This window comes from Aythya marila (assembly GCF_965140915.1).
Source record: "Aythya marila genome assembly, chromosome: 18".
Taxonomy (NCBI): domain Eukaryota; kingdom Metazoa; phylum Chordata; class Aves; order Anseriformes; family Anatidae; genus Aythya; species Aythya marila.
In genome coordinates, this window is record NC_139059.1 from 11,428,820 (window position 1) to 11,450,284 (window position 21,465).

At 45.5% G+C, this 21,465-nt stretch overlaps 1 protein-coding gene across 4 annotated transcripts in view; it reads left to right on the forward strand.

Annotated features, from left to right (window-relative positions):
* The window catches only part of SHISA6 (shisa family member 6), a 256,321-nt gene that overhangs the window by 44,267 nt on the left and 190,589 nt on the right, over positions 1-21,465 (forward strand). For 3 of the 4 annotated variants that reach the window (XM_082774674.1, XM_082774675.1, XM_082774676.1), the window contains exon 3: positions 14,108-14,203. The exons of the other annotated variant lie outside the window; for it this stretch is intronic. In XM_082774674.1, the coding sequence (XP_082630800.1) occupies positions 14,108-14,203 (96 nt within the window). The remainder of the gene's footprint in view (positions 1-14,107; positions 14,204-21,465) is intronic. 4 annotated transcript variants of the gene reach the window in all.

The window sequence follows — 21,465 nt, forward strand, 5'->3', positions numbered from 1 at the left end:
GGAGGGGGGAACGCCAACGGAGGAGACATTAATGAACAGGCAACCGCTAATGAATGATGCCTGTATCGAGTCCTCTGGCTTGATCTCCTTCTGTTACAAAGAAAATAAAGTGGAGACAGACAAGACTCATGTCAGAACCGTATTAGAGCAGGAATCCAAAGGAGTTTGCTGTCCTCCTTGTGTATCATGTACCATATCATTTGCCACTCTATTTGCACCCAACCTGTTTTCTTCCACAGCTTTAAAAGTGTGACTGAATTTAGAAAAGATCCAGGACAAACCCTGATTTGAGTTCCCTATAGCCATACCATGAATGGGGCAGATTAAGGGTCGTATAAGAGGATTGCTTAATACCAGTGAGATGATCAGCTCTGGGGTTTGATATGAGAAGACAGGATGGGGCTTAGATAGCAGAGCATCTCTGAGAGGCAGTGCTGTGGTTTAACTCCAGCAGGCAGCTCTGTACCTCACAGCCCCAGGCAGGGCGGGGGACAGAAGTGGAAAGATAAAGGTGCGAGAACTCACGGGCTGAGATACAGACAGTTTGCTAGGTAAAGCAAAAGCCACAAATGCAAGCAAAGCAAAATGGGGAATTAATTTGCCACTTCCCATCTGCAGGCAGGTATTCAGCCACTTCCAGGAAAGCAGGGCTCATTACGCATAACAGTTTCTTGGGAAGGCAAACATCCCCCACTGCCTCCTTCTTTACCCCAGCTGTTATGGCTGAGCATGATGCCATGTGGTATGGGACGTCCCAGCTGGGTCCTGCCTGTGTCCCCTCGAGCTTGCCCAGCCCCTCGCTGTCAGAGCAGCAGGAGAAGCACGGAAGTTCTTGGCTCTGTGTAAGCACTTCTGCGCAGCAGCTAAAACATCAGTGTGTTATCAGCATTATTTTCAATGAAGTCCAAACACAGCATGCATTTTTCTCTCTCAGAGAAAATTAACTCTATCCCAGCCAAAACCATAACAGATAGTCTGCTCACATTAGCAGAGAGCACCTGAAGCCATTTTCCTCTTCTCGTTTAACAGTGGAGTGCTTCATCACTTATGCCATTTGGTCAACCACCTTGGTCAACCTCATCAATTTCCTTCACTTCCCTTTCCACGAAAATTCCCTAGTAACTTGTATGCTGCTGCATCTTTCAGATGAAGGTTTTCTCTCATTAACCAGGAAAAATAAACCTTTTCTTTAATGCCAAATTCTCATTATTTAATAATCTTTGTCTTTACATCCTCTGCCCTTTCTGTTCACACTGATAGGACCAGGCCCCTCAGAAAGTCACGAAGGCTATGACATACATAGTTATTTCATCTCCTTTTATCCCATCTCACAGAGATTTCCTGAGATAATGTAGTGTAAGGACTCAGCTTTTCAGAGTTAACTGAGGCAGCAGCAGCTGCATTCCCATTAACTGCCTTACCCAGAAGGAAAAATAAGTCGTTATCACCGTTTTCCCCTGAAACTCATTGTACAAGTATGCAGGCTGCAGCGTGCGCCGTGTATTTCCAAAAATTCTGTTTGTTGAGAAATAGCCTCATAAGCCAAGTGCATTTGGGGATGGTTCCGAAGTTTTGTAGCTTCCCTATTCAAAATGTTTTTTGTAAATGCAATCATTTCAAGCATTTCTGGAATTAATATCTTCATACCAAATTAAAATTGCTGATTTAAAATCAGTTAAGCATGCAGGCGTAAACCAATTTCACCTAGCTATCTCGAGAGATGTTATTTGGAAATATAGGGACAAAGCTGCAGAAGTCCCTGCAAAACAAAATTCCAAAGCAACACTAAGAAGTCTTGCAGTTTGATTCAGAGATCATGTCACCTCTTATCCTCTGGAGACTTTCCATTTTCAGTGTAGTTTGATAACAACATATTCATCTCCTTAGCAGAAGTATGTTGCTCTAGTGCATAGTTCTTGACATAATTTCTGAGCACCTGTTGTAACAGAGCAGTAACTCTTCCCTGCTGCTTCCCTTTCAGAAGTCAGATTACAGAGCACTGGAAAAGCACTCGACGTTCCCCTTGGGTTACTCTTCTGTGTATGTAGTTGCTGCTGCTCCCTTGGGAAGGTCGAAAAAGTGTTGTTGAGGAAAGAGGTTCAGTAGGAAATGCAGAAACAGGAGCGGCCATGAGTGCATGCCTGGGCTCAGGAGTGGGGGTGCCCACTGTAATTTTCAAATGGAAATGGGTAAAACCATCCACATTGTAGAGTAAGTGGGGAGGTCCAGCTCTGCCATGTTCATACCTTGGACACTGAACACAGGCCCAAATCCTCTAGAGAGGGAATGGGAGAAGCACATTATATAAATTATTTACTAATAATGCAGGAGCAGGGGCTCTGGATCAGACTAGGGCCCTGAATCAGGGGAGCTCCTGTGCATCACCTTCTCTTTGAACCCATGCTCATTCACCAGTACAGGTGTCACCATCAGTCCTCCATTATTCCTAATTTCTATGTGAATTCTCAGTGCATGTGAGTTGTCCGTGGGAAGCAGAGGTTCAGTCCTTTCTCATGGCACAACAAAAAGGTCTGAGTCATGAGCAACTCCAGCAACCAGGTCACTTGAGGTACCCTGGGTTGCCTGCAGTTACCTGAGATCACCCAGAGCTAACTGTAACAGCTGTACCTCTGTTGGCCATCTCGAGTAAAAGCAGAGCACCAGATGCATTGTGTGGATCTAAGGTTTCTTAACAACATCAATTTATTGTGAGAAGCTTAAAGGTCTAGTAATTTCAGTGCTGCACAGGCACAGACTAAAAGCCAACATAGCTTTGACCAAGAAACCTAGTCCCATATGTAAACTTGTCTCAGCAGGAGAAGCCTGTAGATCTGACTGCAAGTAAGAAATCAGGCTTCCACATAAGGAGAGCATGCTGGACCCTGTGCTACATTGCCTAAGATGTTTTAGCAGTGGAAACAACCAGCAAAGTATGAGCAAGTGGTGAAGCATAGTGGTGTGCTATGAGCAGAGCATAGCATGGGGCTGGGGCTGGTGGGACAAGCCTCCTCCGGCTCACCACTGCTGGGGAGAACTCAAGAGCCATGAAATATAACACTGTTACGGGGAAAGCAGCCAAGATATTCATGAGATAATTAATTAAGGTGGTTTCTGTAAATGTGTCATCCAAAAGATTTTATGTGCGTCTAAGCTGGCATTTTCTCTGGCTTCAAACTTCTGAATTTCTTCCATACTCATCTGGGAATTAGCACTGGGAGAAAGAAAACAGATTTATGGTGATGCTTCATGGTTGCAGTGTTACACACAAAATCCTGCACAGCCCACAGGAGATCACATCACCTCGTATGTGGAGTTGAATTTGTATGGTGAGTTAATTAACGTCTTAGCACTCTAATCAAAGCACAGCTAACAGTTACAACAATACTAGCACTCGTAGTTCGAATTAATACAGAAAGGCTTATTTATAATGCCCTTAAAACGAATACATAAAACATACTAGTCACAGAATCCCAGAAGGGTTTGGGTTGGAAGGGACCTTAAAGCCCCCTTGGTTCCAGCCCCTGCCATGGGCAGGGTCCCCTGCCCCCAGCCCAGGCTGCCCCCATCCGGCCTGGCCTTGGGCACTGCCAGGGATGGGGCACCCACAGCTCCTGGGGCAGCCTGCGCCAGGGCCTGAAGTTCACCCGGGGTCTCACCTCCATGTCTCTCTGCTGGGCTTTTTGTTTTTTGGCACCAGGGAGCGGCCCAGTTTTGTTGGGCTGTTGCCACAGGCTGGTTGCAGAGCGGGGCCAGCCCAGGGTAGGTGATAGCCTAGCCCTTGCATTGCTTCCACAGCTGAAACAAGCCAAAAACAGCCCAGGTGAGCCCAGGCCACCCCAAGACCCTGCACTGCTGGTACAAAGCCTGGGGATTCACAGGTAGCAGCAAAAGGCTCGCTAATTGGGCTGCACCTGCAGCAGCTCTTGGACACTGAAGGGCAGCCCCCTGTGAGCCATGGCGCTGCCACTGGCTCTGACGGCTCCATGGCATGGGAAAGATGCCAAGGAGCTGATGGCTCCTTGTTGATGTATTCTCCACTTTGTGCTCTGTCACACCCAGCAACTGTGCCCTGGAAACTTCTGCCAGGGTAGTGCCATTCTTCCTTCCTTCCTTCCTTCCTTCCTTCCTTCCTTCCTTCCTTCCTTCCTTCCTTCCTTCCTTCCTTCCTTCCTTCCTTCCTTTCTTTCTTTCTTTCTCTCTCTCTCTCTCTTTCTCTCTTTCTCTCTTTCTCTTTCTCTCTTTCTCTCTTTCTCTCTTTCTCTCTTTCTCTCTTTCTCTTTCTCTCTTTCTTTCTCTCTTTCTCTTTCTCTTTCTCTTTCTCTTTCTCTTTCTCTTTCTCTTTCTCTTTCTCTTTCTCTTTCTCTTTCTCTTTCTCTTTCTCTCTTTCTCTCCTTTCTTTCAGCAAGGAAGAGGCAAAGTCTCCAGTGCTGCATGGCAGGGATGAAAATTAAAGATCTTGTTTCTGAGAGCTGGGAGAATGGGCTAACCACTTAACTAGATAAAGCCATACGCACGTTGCAGTGCAAACCTGCAGCCTTTAATCATGACTGATATTCTCAGTATAAAATACTTTAAATCAACCCATAGTAATTGTTTCCTTGCTAGAGAATTCAGCAGGCTTATAAAACAGTCCTTGGTCTCTATTATGTTTCCCTGAGAGGGTATTATATGCTAAGTATGAATGCGTGAGTATGGGGGATATGTGAACTGATTGATGACCTGGTTTGGAAAAAAAAACAACACAACAAAAACACACAACTTTTTCTCCCCCTCCTGAGTCATACAAAACTTGATCTGCCTCTGCATCCCTGGCTGTACAATTAAAGGGTGTGATTAAAGACGCAGAAGAAAGATTAAGGGCTGCTTCATCATTAGGTTGTGACAGCGTGAGCCGTGAGGATCCCCCTGATGAGTGGAAGCCCCCTGCTCTGCTCAAGTCTGCTCTGATGCCAGCCCTGCGCAGAGCCGAGAACGTAGGGATGTAGCAGGATGGCACAGGTCCCCCTGGTACCAGTGGGAACGATGGATTTGCACTTGTGCTGGGTGCTGACGTGTCTGAAACTCCTCTGAATGGGAGCTCCAAGCCTGCTGGGTTGCTCACAGGCTTATTAGTGGCTTTCTTGTGCTCAGTGGGCAAGGGCTGCAAGTTGTCTATGGAGATATTAGTCGGTCTGGATGTGCTTGTGCTTTCACTGAGCTGTATGCTACTGGGCACATGGAGGAAAGAGGTCCTTATTTCCGCAGGGGAAAAGGCTCAGTGTCCCTTTCCCTCCTTCTTCCTTTCCATGTCAGAGGGAGCAGCTCTAGCACAGGGTCTGGGGAGCACTGACAGCTGGGCACCCTGTGGTTTGGGTGAGCCCCTTGACCCTGGTGGACCTGTCCCATCCATTGGGTCACTTCTGCTTGCTGTACTGCAGATGAAAGGACTGCCCTGCTTGGCTTTAGGGGGCTTGAATGTTTGCTCTTTGTGGAGCTTCAGAGCATGATTCATGGCATGGCCATGTACAGCTGTGTGGTGCTGAGAAGCACACCACAGGGAGCTGAGCCGTCTCCTGCACAAACCAGAAACTTCAGCAGGCTTGTCTGCTAACCAGCATGTGCATTCGGAGTCTTTGAGAGGTGCTCTGTTTTATTCTCCTATCAATTTGATCCTTTCTCTTTGAAAGTGTCTTATTTAGACATCTCAGCAGAATATGAGCTCATCATTGTATTTCTGTCACCTCTGGTGCATGTTGCTGGTGAGACTCTCCAGCACTGCAGTCCTGTGTTTTGCTTTCACAGATTTCATTTTTTAAGTTAACAGAATAGTAAAAATTGATATTTTCTGAAACCTCATATAGCTTGTTATGGCTTCCAGGGAGATTGCAAAATCAAGGACAACTGCTGTACTTAACAGAGTAAACAATTAACAAAATGAGATATTGCCTTGATCACTTATCGGGAAATCTAGTACTGCTTTTATCTTTACTTCAACATCTTTTCCAATGCCAGACAAATACAACAGCACGACCTGGACTCATGCAGTTTGCTGCACTGGATTTGGCCACCTGGTCTGCTGTGCAGTAAATGGGCATATTTTTGGCATGGCTGCTGTTTGGGACTGACACATACCCCATGCCAGGGAATTGTTCCCCATTCTTGTGATGTTGTGGGAAGTCTTCCAGTGCGCGTCATTTTCCATAAAGCCCAGTTCCTGGCCAATAATTTTATTTGAGAGCTCCAGTGTTCAGTTGTCAATAGTAAGCTTTTACCTTTCATTGTTGGGAAGAAGGCAGGAAGATGTGATGCTCTCTGAAAGCTGATAAGCCAGAAGCCAAAAAAAAAAAAAAGAGGAAAAACAAGGATCTCCCAATTTTGAAGTCATCCTAAGCTGAATGATCCTTTCCTTCTGTTTGGAACCAGAAGTTCCCCCTTGGCTTGTGAGTGATCCTGGGCTGACCTTACACTGTGTTTTCACTCGACCAGCCCCCATAGGACCTGCAGGCATCACAGAGACCCTCACCTTGAAGGCCATGGGGCTGAGGACAGTTAATTTAAGCAGGGTCAGTTGCTGTCTTCAGTGGTGATGGAGAACAAGAGGGGTGATGCAGGGACAGGGGATTAGCATGAGGGAAGGGGAGGAGAAGGAGGAGGTAGCAGTGGTTTTGAAAGAGGGTAAACTTGTGGATAGGGTTATTTTATCGATACAGGGCAAGTACAACTCTCATTACCCCACCAGTGTAATTTAGGTAAGGAGTATCAGTAAGGCATAGAAAACTCCATTATTCCCTGTACTGATCTGGACTACATTTTGTCCAGGCCATGGCTACACGATGCTGACAGCTCATCCTAACTACAACTGAACTCTTCCCAGTTGCTTTTTCCATATGTTTGCACTTTCAGAGTAGACACAGTGATCCCAGAACTATGGAATTAAACTAGAAAAAACACACTGCGGTGGCCCTGACCATGCTTTCTTCTCACAAGTGTGAGAGGTGCCAGCTGGCTTCTCTTTGCTTGCTTTTTTAGTAAGAAAAAGGTGATGTTTCTGTGACGTCCCTTGGGTGTCCTTTCTTATTATTGTAATCTTTGTTAATCTGCACCCCATGCTGCAGTAAAATATCATGGTGCCTGACCTGACTGCAAATGTGTCCATCAGTGTAGCCCACAGCTGTGTCTAACACCCCCGACTTCCACAGGCACTTACCTCCAATTGAGAAGGTTTGTGCACTTACAGGCTGCCCCCTGTGGCTCCCCAGCCTCAAAAAGAGAATCTGGGGGTCTACAGCTGTGCCTTCAGAGCTTTCAGAGACTTTTGTGTTTAATGAATGGGACAGACAGATGTGCATGATGCGGAGCTGTCTGTCCTATGCTCAGCAAACACCTTACAGTCATTTTGTCTGCTCACATCATTTGTCTCACTCTGCTGATTTGTGCAAAACAGCTCCAGAAGAAGCACTCCAGCAGAAAGGAGCAGCTCAGAAATGGGTAGGCTGTGGGTCTTCCCCCAAAAAAAAACATATTTTTTCCTCACAGAGATCACAGAATCACAGAATAACCTAGGTTGGAAGAGACCTCCAAGATCACCTAGTCCAACCTCTGACCTAACGCTAACTAGTCCTCCACTAAACCATATCACTAAGCTCTACATCTAAACATCTTTTGAAGACCTCCAGGGATGGTGACTTGACCACTTCCCTGGGCAGCCCATTCCAATGCCTAACAACCCTTTCTGTAAAGAAGTTTTTCCTAATATCCAACCTAAACCTCCCCTGGCACAACTTTAGCCCATTCCCCTCCCCCACCCCCCCAAAAAAAAAAAAAAGTACTCACACAACCCCTGAGAATCGGCAAGAGCTGTTTATTGCCGGCACATCTTGCAGGTAAGCCTGCAGGATGTCCATGGTGTTTGGTGGCTCTAAGCTAATGAGTAGGGGGCTTGCTGGGCACTCCTGCGATGCTGCTGGTGCTCTCGGATGGCAGAGCACAAAGACATGTTGAAGAGTCCCAGGTCTCTTCTGGCCGAGATGGATCCACTTCCATCCGTTCCTCCACATGTGGTGGATCCAGCTGCATGGGCTCCACTGTGTTTGGCAGAAGGCTAAGCCAGTCTTTGCCTGGGACTGCCCAAACAGGATGCCTTCCATCCAGAATGTTTTCTGGCCAGGGTGCCAAACCAGGGGGTCGTCCAGTTCCACACTTTGGTCCCATGCCACCATCAGCTTGATTTTCATGCATGGGTCCGATGCTGCCTTTTGTCTTACGGCCATTACTGGGTCGCGCACTGTTCTCTGGACTATGGGCACACCTCTGCTCCCAGTGGCTGTCTGCCTGATGTTCCTGACTTTGCCCCATGTCACCGTTGCTCCTATGGTAAAGCTCCTATGGTAAAGGCCTGGAAGATGCCCTCACGTGGACAAGGAGGAGGGTTGGGGGGCGGAGGGCCCCTTTTCTGGGGCTGGCTTCCCCGGGCAATTTGGCTTGCCAGAGAAAAAGGCTGCCCCTCGGCCACAGGGACTGCCCTGCACTTCCCATCCTGTGCCCTGGGTTTATTAACACTGGTTTTTAGGTAATTTCATTCTATTCTTTATGGAAAAGAACAGAAGCAAGGTGCGTCTTCAGCCCTAATTCCCATGTGTGCTTTGTGCTCCAAGTGAAGAATTTCTTCCTCACGTCACATCTAAGCCAAATTTCCCCTCCATTTTTTCAAAGCCATTATTCCTGGTTCCATGGCTACACTCCCTGGTAGAGTTCCTCTCCAGCTTTCTTCTAGGCCACTTACGTGGTAAGGTTAGGTGGCAAAAATGCAGGACCTAGTAAATTGCAGCCTTTTCTACCTTGTTCCACACATTCCACATGACGTTTTCCAGCTCAGGCTCTAGCCTCTCATCAGTGTAACACAGAATCATTAAGGCTGAAAAAGACCTTCAGGATCATCTGGTCCAACCCCTCCCCCCCCCCAATGTCACCCTCTAAACCATGTCCCTAAGCACCATGTCCAACCTCCCCTTAACACCCCCAGGGACAGTGATGCCACCACTTCCCTGGCCAACCCATTCCAATGCCTGACTGCTCATTCTGAAAAGAAATGTCTCCTACTTGTTTTAATTGTTGCAGAGCAGTGCTTACACTGTGTCAAGGACTTTTCAGCTTCTCACACATTGCCCTGCCAGCGAGGAGGCTGGAGGTGCAGCAGGAGCTGGGAGGGGACAGAAGCAGGACAGCTGACCCCAACTGGCCAAAGGGATATTCCATATCATGCTGGACAATTAATGTGGGGTGGCTGGCTGGGGGATGGGAGATCTATCTAATGATAAAGTTTCTGCTGAGGTGCTGAGGTGCTGGGACTCCTCTCTGGATGTAGTTTAATTCCAAGGAAACCTTGGGGCGGGGATGAGGTCAGAATCCCAGTGTGTATCATCTGAAAGGCTGTCCACGACAGCCCCTGTCTGCCTTTCTCTGGGTGATGTAATCCATGCTCAATAATACCATTTCTGAAAGGTGGATAACAGCATTTTAGTTCAGCTCTAATAATTCTGTTAAATTGGAGCCAGGCTTGTAATTGCTGTTTGTGACTGAGTTTGTTCCATATGTGTGTTATGCAGGATGCAGTTGCAATGAAATGTTCCCTCTTTGAGCTGTATGCCCTAAAGAATATGTCTTTGTTGCATGGCAGGCACAACGCTCACCCACTCTCTGTCTCTGATGTATGTTATAACCAAAAGAGAGGAAAAAAAAATCATGTTTCTCCTTGTTTCAAATTCTTTTGGAAATTTTAAGTTGTGTAAGTCCTCATTTGCTTTAGTAACAGACTGCCTTGCTGGACTCCAGGTCATTTCTTTTAATGAAAAAGCCTGCAAGCCCATGTGCGTCTGAGAGTTTACATGCAGTAGAGTGCACGGATATGAGAGTGAGTGAGACCAGGGGGCAAGAGAGCAAGAAAAGCCTCTTCCAGGCAGTCAGACACAGTGCTCTGAAGCAGCATTTATATTTCATCCTAGTCCTAAGAAATAGATCTTATGGATGCAAAATCTCCCCAGAAATACTGTATTGGAAGATAGCATGCTCCATCCTGTGAGATCAGGTAGGTGGGTGGTTGTGTCACTTTGGAAGTAGGGCATGCTGTGAGGCTCTGTCATGATCAAATCTGGCTCCTGCTCAGGTCTCCCTGTTCAGTGATCAGCTGGTGCTTTGCAGGCCGGGGAGCTCCCCTTGTGAATGTGGGGCAGAGGCACAGGGAGGGGATGCAGCTGCCCAGCCGGCCGGCTCAGGGCTGGTCGGGTGATGGTGATGCTAGATGTGACCCTCGGTGGCTACCAACAAGCCCTGGAGAGAGATAACACCAGCTAGCTGGGTAGGACACCTGGGTGTGGAAAACCGGCAGACAGAAGCTAATTCCACCGAAAGCAGGAGCTGTAAAAGAGGGAAGGTGTGCTGGGAGCCTGAGGGCATGAATGTGCAGGTCTGGGCTGCCCCGCCTCACTCATGACACTGATCTGCTGCTCTGTCTCTGCCTGACTGCTCTGACTTCTCTTAGTTCTCAGGTGGTGGGTTTCAGCTCCCGGTAGCTGCAGGCTTGTCCCAGGGAAATGCACCATCAAAAGGCAGCTTTGCTGTGATGTGCTTTCACGTCAGGGAGGAAGGAGAGCAACGCGAACACTGCCTGTGGACAGCAGGTACAAGAGAGCCACCAAACTGTCCCCACCCCATTTCCTCAGCAGATCTAGCCCAGGGTTCTCCATGTGCCCGCACACCCGGGGTCCCACAGCAGCTCCATGCCTCCACCTGGCCCTGCTGAGCAGCCCATGGCTGACAACCTTCAGCTCCAGGATGGGCTTGCTGGGTTTCAGAGAGGTCCTTTCTGTCTGGAATGGCAGGGTTTTCTTGGATGGGTGATGGTTAGCAATAAAAATATCTCAGATGTCTGAAATTAATTAAAAATAGACCCATTTACACTTGTTTTGCCAGGAATCAGAGCATTTTTAGCTCTCACTATAAGGCAAAGACCCACCTTCAGCCTACTAAAAATGAGCACCTTGGTTAAGCTCCCTTTTAGCCCATGGGACAGTCATCTCTATCAGCAGTTCAGCTCAGCTCATGGCTGTAACCACATTTGGAAGGCGCAGACCCTCCCAGTGACCATGGAAAGATGCCCAGCCCCTAGGTGAGCACACAAACACAACTAAAGGAGGAAGGAGGAAGACATCCCCAACAAAGAATGAAACGGATGTTCTCTGGTTGAGTGTAGCCCTGTCAGCACCTACCCTGTCCTGCAGCCCTGAGTCCTTTGCTTGAGGTCTTTCAGCTCTGCTGTGGCTCCTGGACACATACAGAGATGGTAAGGTATGGAGGAGCATTCAGGTTCAATGTCAAGAGGTGATGAAAAAGTCCACTTGAATAACAGGTCCTGAGTACGACGCACCAGCAGCCCCCACAGTACTCCTGAACGTAAAAACTTGGTACCAGCACTTCTATACGGTGAGGGCAGGAGAAATGATCACAAACGAACAGGAATAAAGAACCATGTAAAACAAACGTAGCATGCTATAATGTACCCATAAAAAGGAAAAACTTGTGCTACTTGAAGTCTACAGGTTTGAATTTCTCATGGGAAAACATGACTCCTGTTCAAATGCTAATAGGTTGTTATCACAGGAATCTTTTAATTTAACTATTATGTAGCGTAAGAAGAGGCAGAGCAAGGTTCAGAGAGCAAAAGGCTTATGAATGATCTTAAATCTGCCAGTAAATGTTTGCTTTTTTTTTTTAATATACTTTGCCTTCTTGATCTCTGACTTAAACAGATCCTCCAAAGGGATATAAAAAGAGAGCCCTGGTTTCAGCTAGAGGTAACAGAACACGTTTATATGTTTCTTTTATCCTTGTTAAAAACTGCGAAGTTATGACACTGATAAAGTGACAATCACCTGAGTAGCTGGCCCTGAGAGCGTACAATTTGATGGAATAAGAGGAAAAATTGGCTTACTAGAAAGAAAAAAGGCAGCACATTTTAGAAAAGAGAGAAAAAAAAAAAAAAAGAAAAAAGAAAAAAGAAAAAAAAAAAAGAATTGGGCACTGCAACCACAAACCACCTCTGCAGGCTTCTCAGGGCAAGAACAAATCTTGCATAAAGCAAGAATAGCTTCCAGGGATTCAGAGGCAAATGTCTGCCATCCTCTTCCAGGAACACAGCAGGCAGGGTTTGCAGGAGCTGGGTAGGAAGACGAGAACAAGAGACCAGACCAAATTCTCTCCTGTGAAAGCAGAAAACCCTTATTTTTTTCCTAGAAACATTTCTCAGCCAATTTATGGATGGATGCCTGCACATTTGAAGGCTTTTGCTACCATCTTGCATTGCTATAAATACAAGAAAACTGTCTCTCTGGTAACTCTCCCAACCCTGTAGGCACACTTCGTGTGTGTTTTGAGAAGTTTGGGAGCACTTGACTGACCTTGACCAGCAAAACTATGTGAGGAAAGGGAGTGGGATGCTTTTTCTATTAGATAGGAACAAACATTTTTTCAGAAGGATCTCCAACGTGGTCCGAGGATCTCCAACGTGTTCCTGTGATCACAAAGGCTGTGCTGGCCTCTCCTGGCCAGAGGGTTGCTGGTGTCCTCCCCAGGTTAGGAGCAGGGTTTGCAGCCTGCCCAGTCTATTGCAGGGCAGGCTGGTGGCACAGTTTAGACCCTGAGAAGGTGCTCACCTTGAGCCCACCCGTACGCAAGGGGGACTCTGCTGACAGGGGTAGTGGTCTGTAAAGTCAGCAGGAGTTGCCAAGGCACTGTGATGGGAATCGCTGGCAAAAAGGGAAAGAAGACTTTGCAGAGTATTGAGGTTTCAAAGTCTCTGTGCATTTTAGTTTTCACAATGTTCCCAGAAAGCCTGAAAATGTGTGAGAACACACGGCATTCAGTCTGTGTTTGAAAAATAGTAAAGGGCTGTAGCATCTGTCAGAGGCAACATGAGCCAGCCAGAACATGGCCCTGGGCTGCATTTCCACCTGGTTCCATGATGCCCATTTTGCCCTCCCCACTGCCTCCTGACTCAGCTCTCTTGCTCGAGTGCCGTGTGCTGGACCATCTGCCCTGCTCCCAGCCACCGTGGCTTGGAGGAACAGTGATGCATCGCCAGCTCGTGCAGAAAGGCACACAGAAGATGGAGGCTTGTTAGGGAGGGAGCTGCATTCCCAGCCCCTGCGGCTGCTTTGCTTCCTGCCCCTGGCACCTATCTTATCTTTGCCTCTTTCTAAAATAAAAGGAATAGCAAAATTAACAACATGAAAAAGGGAGGAGATGATAAAGAGTATCTGGAAAATTATCTATGTCCTCATTTCAGAGCTTTGCATGGTAACAGGGAGGCAGAAGGCCTTTTTCCTTATTAATATATCAGAACATTAAAAAGCTGGATGTCTCCTGAACAGTTGATAGTACTCTGTTGTGATGGACTGAGAGAGCTCCTAGGAAGTGTTCTGCAGAAGACTATCGCACTTGAGAAATTATCAGTGGATGTTGTTCAAGGACCAGAGCAAATAAATCAAAGCTAAAAGACAAAGTCTGCTGTCATACTGTTAATGGGCACTTTGGTCCAGCCTGGACAAAAGAGATACTTGCAACTTCACTTTTGTGCTGAGAAAAACTCCAGCAGCAGTGAACAAATGCTGTCAAGGGCCTGGCTGGAATCAGGATTAGTCAAAGCCGCATCTCATCTGATGTCTTTTAGCTTCTCACTCTTGAAGGCCTGAGTGAGTCCAGTTCCTTGGGAATGCTGATACTAGCAAACCCGAATACAAAGCACAGATGGTCAAATTCCCTGGAATTTGGGGTGTTTGGTTTAATATTGTTTATTTGGTTCCCCTGTCAGAATCTGTTCATGACTTGGCAGCACCAAAATACTCGTCTTATTCTTCATAAGTCTTTGTCCATATGGGAATTAGGGTTTGCTACTGCAGCTGTTATGTACTTCTGTAGCCTCTGCTTACCATTAATAAAGCAACCATGTGGTCAGGCCTTGGAACTCTTATAAAGGGTGACAGCAGGGCTACACAGAATATATTTGTATATATATAAAACTTGAATAAAGTTGTTTGTTTTGCTTTGTTTTTGTTTTTGTTTTTTCCCTTGGCAGGTCACTATGGAAAGGATATTTATCGAAGTGGAGGGCCAGATCTCCATAATTTCATCTCCTCCGGGTTTGTCACGTTAGGACGAGGACACACGAAGGGTACAGTGGAAACAATTTTTTGCTAAATAAAAAAGATTCTTTTAAATAAATAAATAAATAAAAAGCTATAACTCAGAAGCTGGGTTCTAAGTGCTATGAGATAACAGTATTGGACTGCACTCGGTAGATTTAGTCTAGCAAATATTGCTGCAGGTAAAATACTGTGCTCCTGGCAGAACCTTTTAAATTCTAGCAAGGGAGACGGTGGGAGAGTGTAGAGTCGGACAGCCAGACTGCAGACTCCACTCTGACTTTGCAGTTCAACAATTTATACTGCTTTGTGTTTTCTTGGGTGCATGGATACAAACCACCATTGTGCTGCTGTACTTTTAAAGGGGAAGGGAAGGAGTGTAATGCCATCCACGGGCAGGCAGTAACAGTTCAAGAGTGTGTTTCTGGATTTCTTTTAATTTCTGGGCTTTTTTTGGGATGGGGTATTATGAATATTTTATAAAGTTATTTTTTTTTAGGTCCAAAACATATATTTTATGTGTTCATATAATCTGTGATATAATGTACAAACATGAAAACACAAAAATATACATATACTGCTCTGTGTATGTTCTGTGTATATGTACTGTATATATGATATATGTTGAGAGACAGTTGTAGCTATATTAGATAAGTAACCATATATCCCAGGAGTTGTGGTGACACAAAAGCTGTGATATTTGACTCGAAGTAGCTGGTCACCAGAACCCCAGATGAATGTTCATTTATGACGTTGTTGCCTGTTTGGTGAGTTTTTATAGTGTACAGTGAGACTATGTTGGGAGCATCTTTCTGTTCACACCCGCACCCTGACTGAGTCACAGTGGTGCACTGGCAGTGGGTTGCGACACTGGGATTGCAAGCATGTGCCATGCCAGTATGCATCTGGTTTTGTGTCCTGATGACTTCTGAGACTGTTGTACATTTCTATAGACACAATGTATGTGGAGATACCTATATAGACACAATGTACTGTATGTGGAGATGTGTCCATGTGCCTGGTTGAATGCACCTGTGTTGTTTCCGTGGATGACCATGACTCACGAGTTATTAAACGACCTTTATTTTCTTACATTTCCTGCACTTTTTCAAAATTACCACGAGTGTCATCCAAAGCAGTGTTGGTCCTGTAGAACTGTCAGAGAAGAAACAAATATATGTATATTGTCTGTGTATGTCTGTGTGTGCTTAAATAAAGTTTACTGAGGCTGAGGCAGCACCCGTGGGACTTGTAATACAATACCTGGCAATTCCAGCCTGGCACTGCACCGGTGGAAGGAAAGCAGAGAAAACCACCAACAACCTTCAGGTGGGCGGGGAACTAAAGTGGTTCAAGGAAAGACTCATGGATGGCGTGTCACACGAAATTTCCCTTTCTCCTCCCCACCAAAAAGAAGTTTTACAGTCATGTCCTAACACATTAGGCCTGGCTGTATTTAGGATGAGGTAGAAAGTGTACCCAGGAGAGGCACAGTCTACAGAGTGTCCTGATGGCCTTCATCAAGATCATGGGTAACCTTGGGCAGAGCCTTGCAATCCACCTCCTTGTCTCAGACGTTTGAGTTATCTTCAAGCAGTTTTATGTACAACATACTTTTTTCCAGTACCTTCTCAGATAAAAATAAAACCTGCTTTCCTTCTTTAACTGAAAAGGCTTGGGGGGGTTGTTCTTCCTTAGATGGGCCAGTGGGTTTCACACCTTTCCCACTGGCTTTGCTGGAAAAACCACAGAGCACATTTCCTATCCTTGGGAAGATGGGAGAATGGGCAACAGGAGTCCAGATTGTTTGTGTGCCACCTCTCTGAACAGCCATCAGATAGGGTGCTGTTTTCCACCCTATCTGATAAAAGTGTATATAAGGCTTTTAGTTGAAGAAATTCAAATAGTTGGGCTGCTAATGGACCTAAAATAATGTATTGCCCTTTGAATGTACTTCTAAGTTACCTGCAAATTCATGTTTTGTTTGAACAATGCTTAGTGTTAACTTTTAACTTCATAATGGTAAATTCACATGTCCATGCATGATTGGTGCAAGTAATTAATGTGCACGCATTCTGCAGGCAAACTGCCTTGTTTGCTTGTGTAGATTTGTCTGTGTTTGCAATCTGATTTGATTGCCTATTTGTTCTGTGAACATAGGGCCTTTGGCTTTAGCAAGTGACTTAGGGTCTCTGTCATTATGTTTGTACCCTATATCATTTGATTATTTCAGGAAGTATTACAAGATAGATTCCCTGTGTTCTGTTTGAGCTGGCAGTGCAGGTGTACATGTAGACGGGAAAGATGAGTGCTCCAGCAAGGGATACACTCCTGAGCTTTAGCTGAACTACTTCATGCTCAGATTTCATCTTATTTCAGTTCCAATGCATGAATTAAAGTCTCCACCTCAGCTACTATTAGCCAAATAACCTCATCCTATGTTGTCATTACACCACTATGGAATGGCTTTCTGCTTTTAGATTGAACAAAGCCAATGAAGTTTATCTCAATATTTCTTTGCACTGGGAGACACATTTTTGGTGTTTTCTCAACTGTCTTCTGCCATGGCAGGACTCCAAGTGCTGAGTAATATTTAAAGGCTAGTCTATTTTGGGCGGAAGACAAAGATGTGAGACATGCCAAACTACCATGGATACCAAATCAGCATATTCACATGTCTGACATCCACAGGCTCTTGCAAGATTGTGATTTATGGTTCTTATATGACATTCCACTGGGCGATGCATCACTGTCTGGCATTTAAGTCTATATAGTCACTACATAGCGAGTTCTTCAAACCACAGTAAAGGCCTTCAGTGTCAGTCTGTCACGATGATCTAGAAATAAATCCAAAATCCATAGAAGGTCTCCATGGTGAGACACACAGCTGGGTTAATTTCATCAAACTTTAGGTAGCTAGAAGTTGGATGTTTTATTAGACACACCTGGGAGAAACTGGCACCTCTAAATGAGTGTTCACTGGCTAGGCACCAGACACTTGTTCCCATCTACTTGTAGTTGCTACGATAGACATAGTTACTAGTGCTCTGTTTGCTGTGGGAGTTGCTATGAGAGTTCAGTGCTCCAATGAAACAAGCAGGAGCTCTGTAGATGGGATATTCCTCTGTGCACTAACCTAATTAAAAAACAAACAAACAAACAAACAAAACAAAACAAAACACCTTTTTCAACATATTCTCTGGCTGAGATTCCTGCTAATATCAGATGTGCCAGGTTGAGCCTACCCCAAAAAGACCATACTCACAGTCCTGCCAGGGCTTTGCTCAGTCACACAAACTGGTATAGAAATTTTTCCAGGCACAAAAAACATGGGGCAAGCAGCCACGAGGATATTGAACCACAGTGAGTCAACATGTCTAGAAGAATAGTAAATTCACTCCAGATCAACATTGTTGAGTTTTCAGGTTAAAAAAAAAAAAAAAAAAAGTAGGTTTGATTTGATTTTGATTTTTGACTTTTGATTTTCACTACTAGCCTCAGACCCTCAAAATTATTTCAGAATTTGAGTTGGGCTCCTTGTATTTCACCAATCTTTGCCAACAGCAGAAATTCACTGAGCTCACTTCATATCTAAACAACTTGTTTTCCTGGTAACACTGCAATGGTGTTAAATACAGTGAAGCTTTTGCAGGAAAAGTTAAACTGAGCACTGGGTGGTCAGGAAACGGTGAGGAACATGGGATTTTAGACTTCTCTACTGCAGACCCATATAATAGAGAAATGGGAAAATAATAGGGAAATCTGCTAGTTTCTTGTAAGTTTATGCTAGATCCTTGAGGAGGTGCAGAGGTAGGGGAGCAGCTTGAAAACCATGTGTGAAAAGTTCAGGAAGAACCAAGTGTCCTTCCTCACAGCTTTCCCAATACTACTTTCTGAAATGGGACATCTTACCTTTGGTTCAGGGCTGCAAGTCTTTATTGGTCCAGGATTTGCTGGGAGATGTGCTGGGAGTTGAGGCATCTATCTGTAGCAATCTTTTTTCTTGAAGTATCCCACTAGAATTGGCACCAAAGATGTTCTCCACTAGTGTCAGTAGGCAGGAAAAAAAATTGAACCATATACCCAAGACAGTATGATATGGTTGTTAGAAACTGACTACACTGCTGCTGCCATCTCTTCGGAGCATCCTGCGGTGTGGGAATTGTGAAAAATATGTTGGTGTAGAGCCTGGTGACTGAGCAATAACAACTACCCACAGTTAGGTTGTATCTTGTGATACTTGGTGCAAATAAGGCAAGATTTACAACCTGAACATGGTTTTTACTGGCTGCTGCTTCTGTTCTCACTGTCCTGAAGCATCGTTGGTACCTCATGTATTCGCAGCATGGCCCAGGGGACTGTTTTGGTACCATCATGTGAGGTACAGCTGTCTGGTCTGAGACAGGTTTGGCTTAGCATGTGCCTGGAGTGTAGAAATATGGTACCTGTCCTTTAACAGGACCTTACATCCACCCCAGCCATAGCATCACCCTTTGCCATCTCCTGATAAATATCGTACTCCCAGTTACCTGAAACAATGCACAGAAATGCACAGGCAGAAGGGAGAATGAGAGGTCTACTGTTGTTGGCTTCTGGCTTTTTCGCAGGCAGTATCGCCCTCGAATCAGCATTTTTCTTCTTCATATGCAAGAGGAGTAAATTGATCTTCATTTAGTCCTGCCTTAGAAAATGTTCACCTTTCCCTCCCAGACCATGTGTAGGTGAAAGAGTTGTTCTAAGGAATGACAGACCACATTTCCCCTGGTGTCAGAGCAGTGGAAGATGGGTTCTTCCATCTTATCAAACCACAGGGGTTTGAGGTTTGGAAGCTGTAGGGGTTTGTGAGAGTGAGAAGAGACAAGGTAATGACAGGGTGGGAGAGAGAGCTGATAGGCTTGAGGTGGCATCTGAGTCTCATGGCTGCTCCTCACTTGCTTGCCTGCCCGTGGGCTCTGTTTAGCACAAGCTGAGGGAGGTGTCTTGCCACCATCTGTGACAGTGCATGGCCAGACCTTCAGTTTGCTGGGGAGCACCCTGCAGCCTCCTGGGCATTCAGATCATTCTGGGGATTCCACTGTGCTCTCACAGTAACCCAGTGTGCCTGTACCAGGAGATGGAGGGCCTGATGCCAATGGGGTCATCACACAGGTTTATTGCAAGACAAATTTATAGAAGAAAGCAGCAGCTTGATCTTTCTGACAACTTAACATTTGTTTTGTTATGAGGGATCCTCCTACAAACATGAAAGAGGACAATGCAGCTCCAGATCATACTTAGCAACCAAGATCTTCCCAAGCTGCTTTGATGTCTCAGCCAGCTGAGGTGGGCGGCAGCTCCACTTCTTTTCTTCTGCCCTCACAGCTCCGGAGCTTTCCCAGCTTCCACTGCAGGGTGGTTGGGGTGGTTGCCCAAGACAGCATTGCCAAGTTTGTGTGAGTGTGGCTCGTAGAAAAGCATGTTGACAATGATAGGGCTTTGGAATGTCCCGTGTCAGTATGAGGATCAGATCATTTTTTTCCTGAGATGTCTTGATCTACCCATCCATTGTACTGCCTCATTTGCACATTCTTTCCACCTTCATTGGTTTTCTGTGAGCTGAAGAATATCTGACAGGCTCTGTATTTTATAAATGACATGTCTGTATGCAAACTAATCTTTATGCAGACACCTCAGTGGATTTATAACATTCAGCATGCTGTGAGCTCTGCATAGACCCTAGACGTGATACAATGTGGTGAAATGGGATCGAGTATTTATACTTGTTGGCACTACATCCCCCCTTTTACACACACTTCTGTTCCTTTTGGAGACCCTGGCATACAAAAAGCTGAGCTCCTTTTAAAAGCAGCAGCTCAGAAAGCAGTTTTACTGGTTCATTTGCATGTAAATATGATTGGGGGTGGGGGGGAGAGGGGAAGGGCAGGGAGAGAGAAGAGATTTATTAATGTAATTACCATTAGCAGTTTGAGGATTCTGACTCCTTTCTCTCCAGCACAGTCCTGGTTCCCTGCTGTTGTAGATGTTTCCCTGTTGTCCGGTGTTAACAGCCTCACATTTCAGTTTCTTTCCTGGTTCATACCCTTAATTTTTTTTATTTGGGGGTCTTGGCTTACATCTGTTGCAACTCAGCATTGGCCTGATGCAGCTTCAAAACATGCAGTGAATCAGCTGCAGAGCGGAATTTACAGCCTCACCCCATTATTAGTAATCTACATATGCAGTACATTCATTAAAATAGTGGAAAAGAGAAGTTTAAGGGTCATTTTTTCATGCCTGCATCTGTAACACATGATGAATAGATTATGCAAAAATTGAGGGCTAGGTATGTTGAGTCCTTTTTCTCATTAAACACTTGTTATACATGTCATATCAATGGAAAGATGTCAAGCCAGAGCCCGCAGCATCCCAATGAATCATTTTATGGTCATCCTGGATAATATCTAATGATTTTGATGGTTTCTTGCAGTGCATGTGCTAAAGATCACTTGCATTCTGATTCCGGATTAATTTCAGCTATTGCATATTCTGACACTTAATTGTATTGACTTCAAAATAGGATCATAGGGATATGGAAACTGCTGCACGGCTATGCAGAAAGATTCCATTACGCAATAGGGCATTTCAATCCGCTCTGAATTATTTAGCCGACTCCAGACACAACCATCCATTTCTCAGCAGAGTCTGGACAGCTCTCTTTTTTATAGCCCTCTGAATATCTGGGTGGGAGGAGGGTGAGAGGTCGTGGAAACCATACCAATGCCTTCAGCAGTTATACAGCATGCCACATGTGTAGACCAGGAATGGGATGAACATAAGCCGAGCCAGATCAATCCCTGGGGTCACCTTCTGCCCTGTGCCTTGAAATGAATAAGGTGAGGGGTTCATACCCTTCTGTCTTCCAATCAACTGGCCACAAACTGAGCTTAAAGCACAACCTAGGGAGACTTTTGGAAAAGGGCTTTCCAAGCTAGTGTCTCCCACTCTATAAGCAATGAGAAGGAGGAGGATTGGCAGATAATCTGAGAGCCTTCCTCAAGTTTATTGAGGAAGCAGCAGAAAAATGACCACAAGCAGGGCAGGAAGCTAATATGTCACTGCTAAGCCAGGAAATTCAGCTTGCTATGGCAAGAAGCCCACAGCTGCTCCATAGCCAGCAATTAAATGGAGTCTGCTTCCTGCACCAACAGCAAAAACTTCCCCTGCAGGCAGTCTCACTGGTTCACATGAAGAGAATCTCATCATGTGGAGATCATGTCGCTCACCACCTCAGCCTGTTGATGGCATTTTCAAC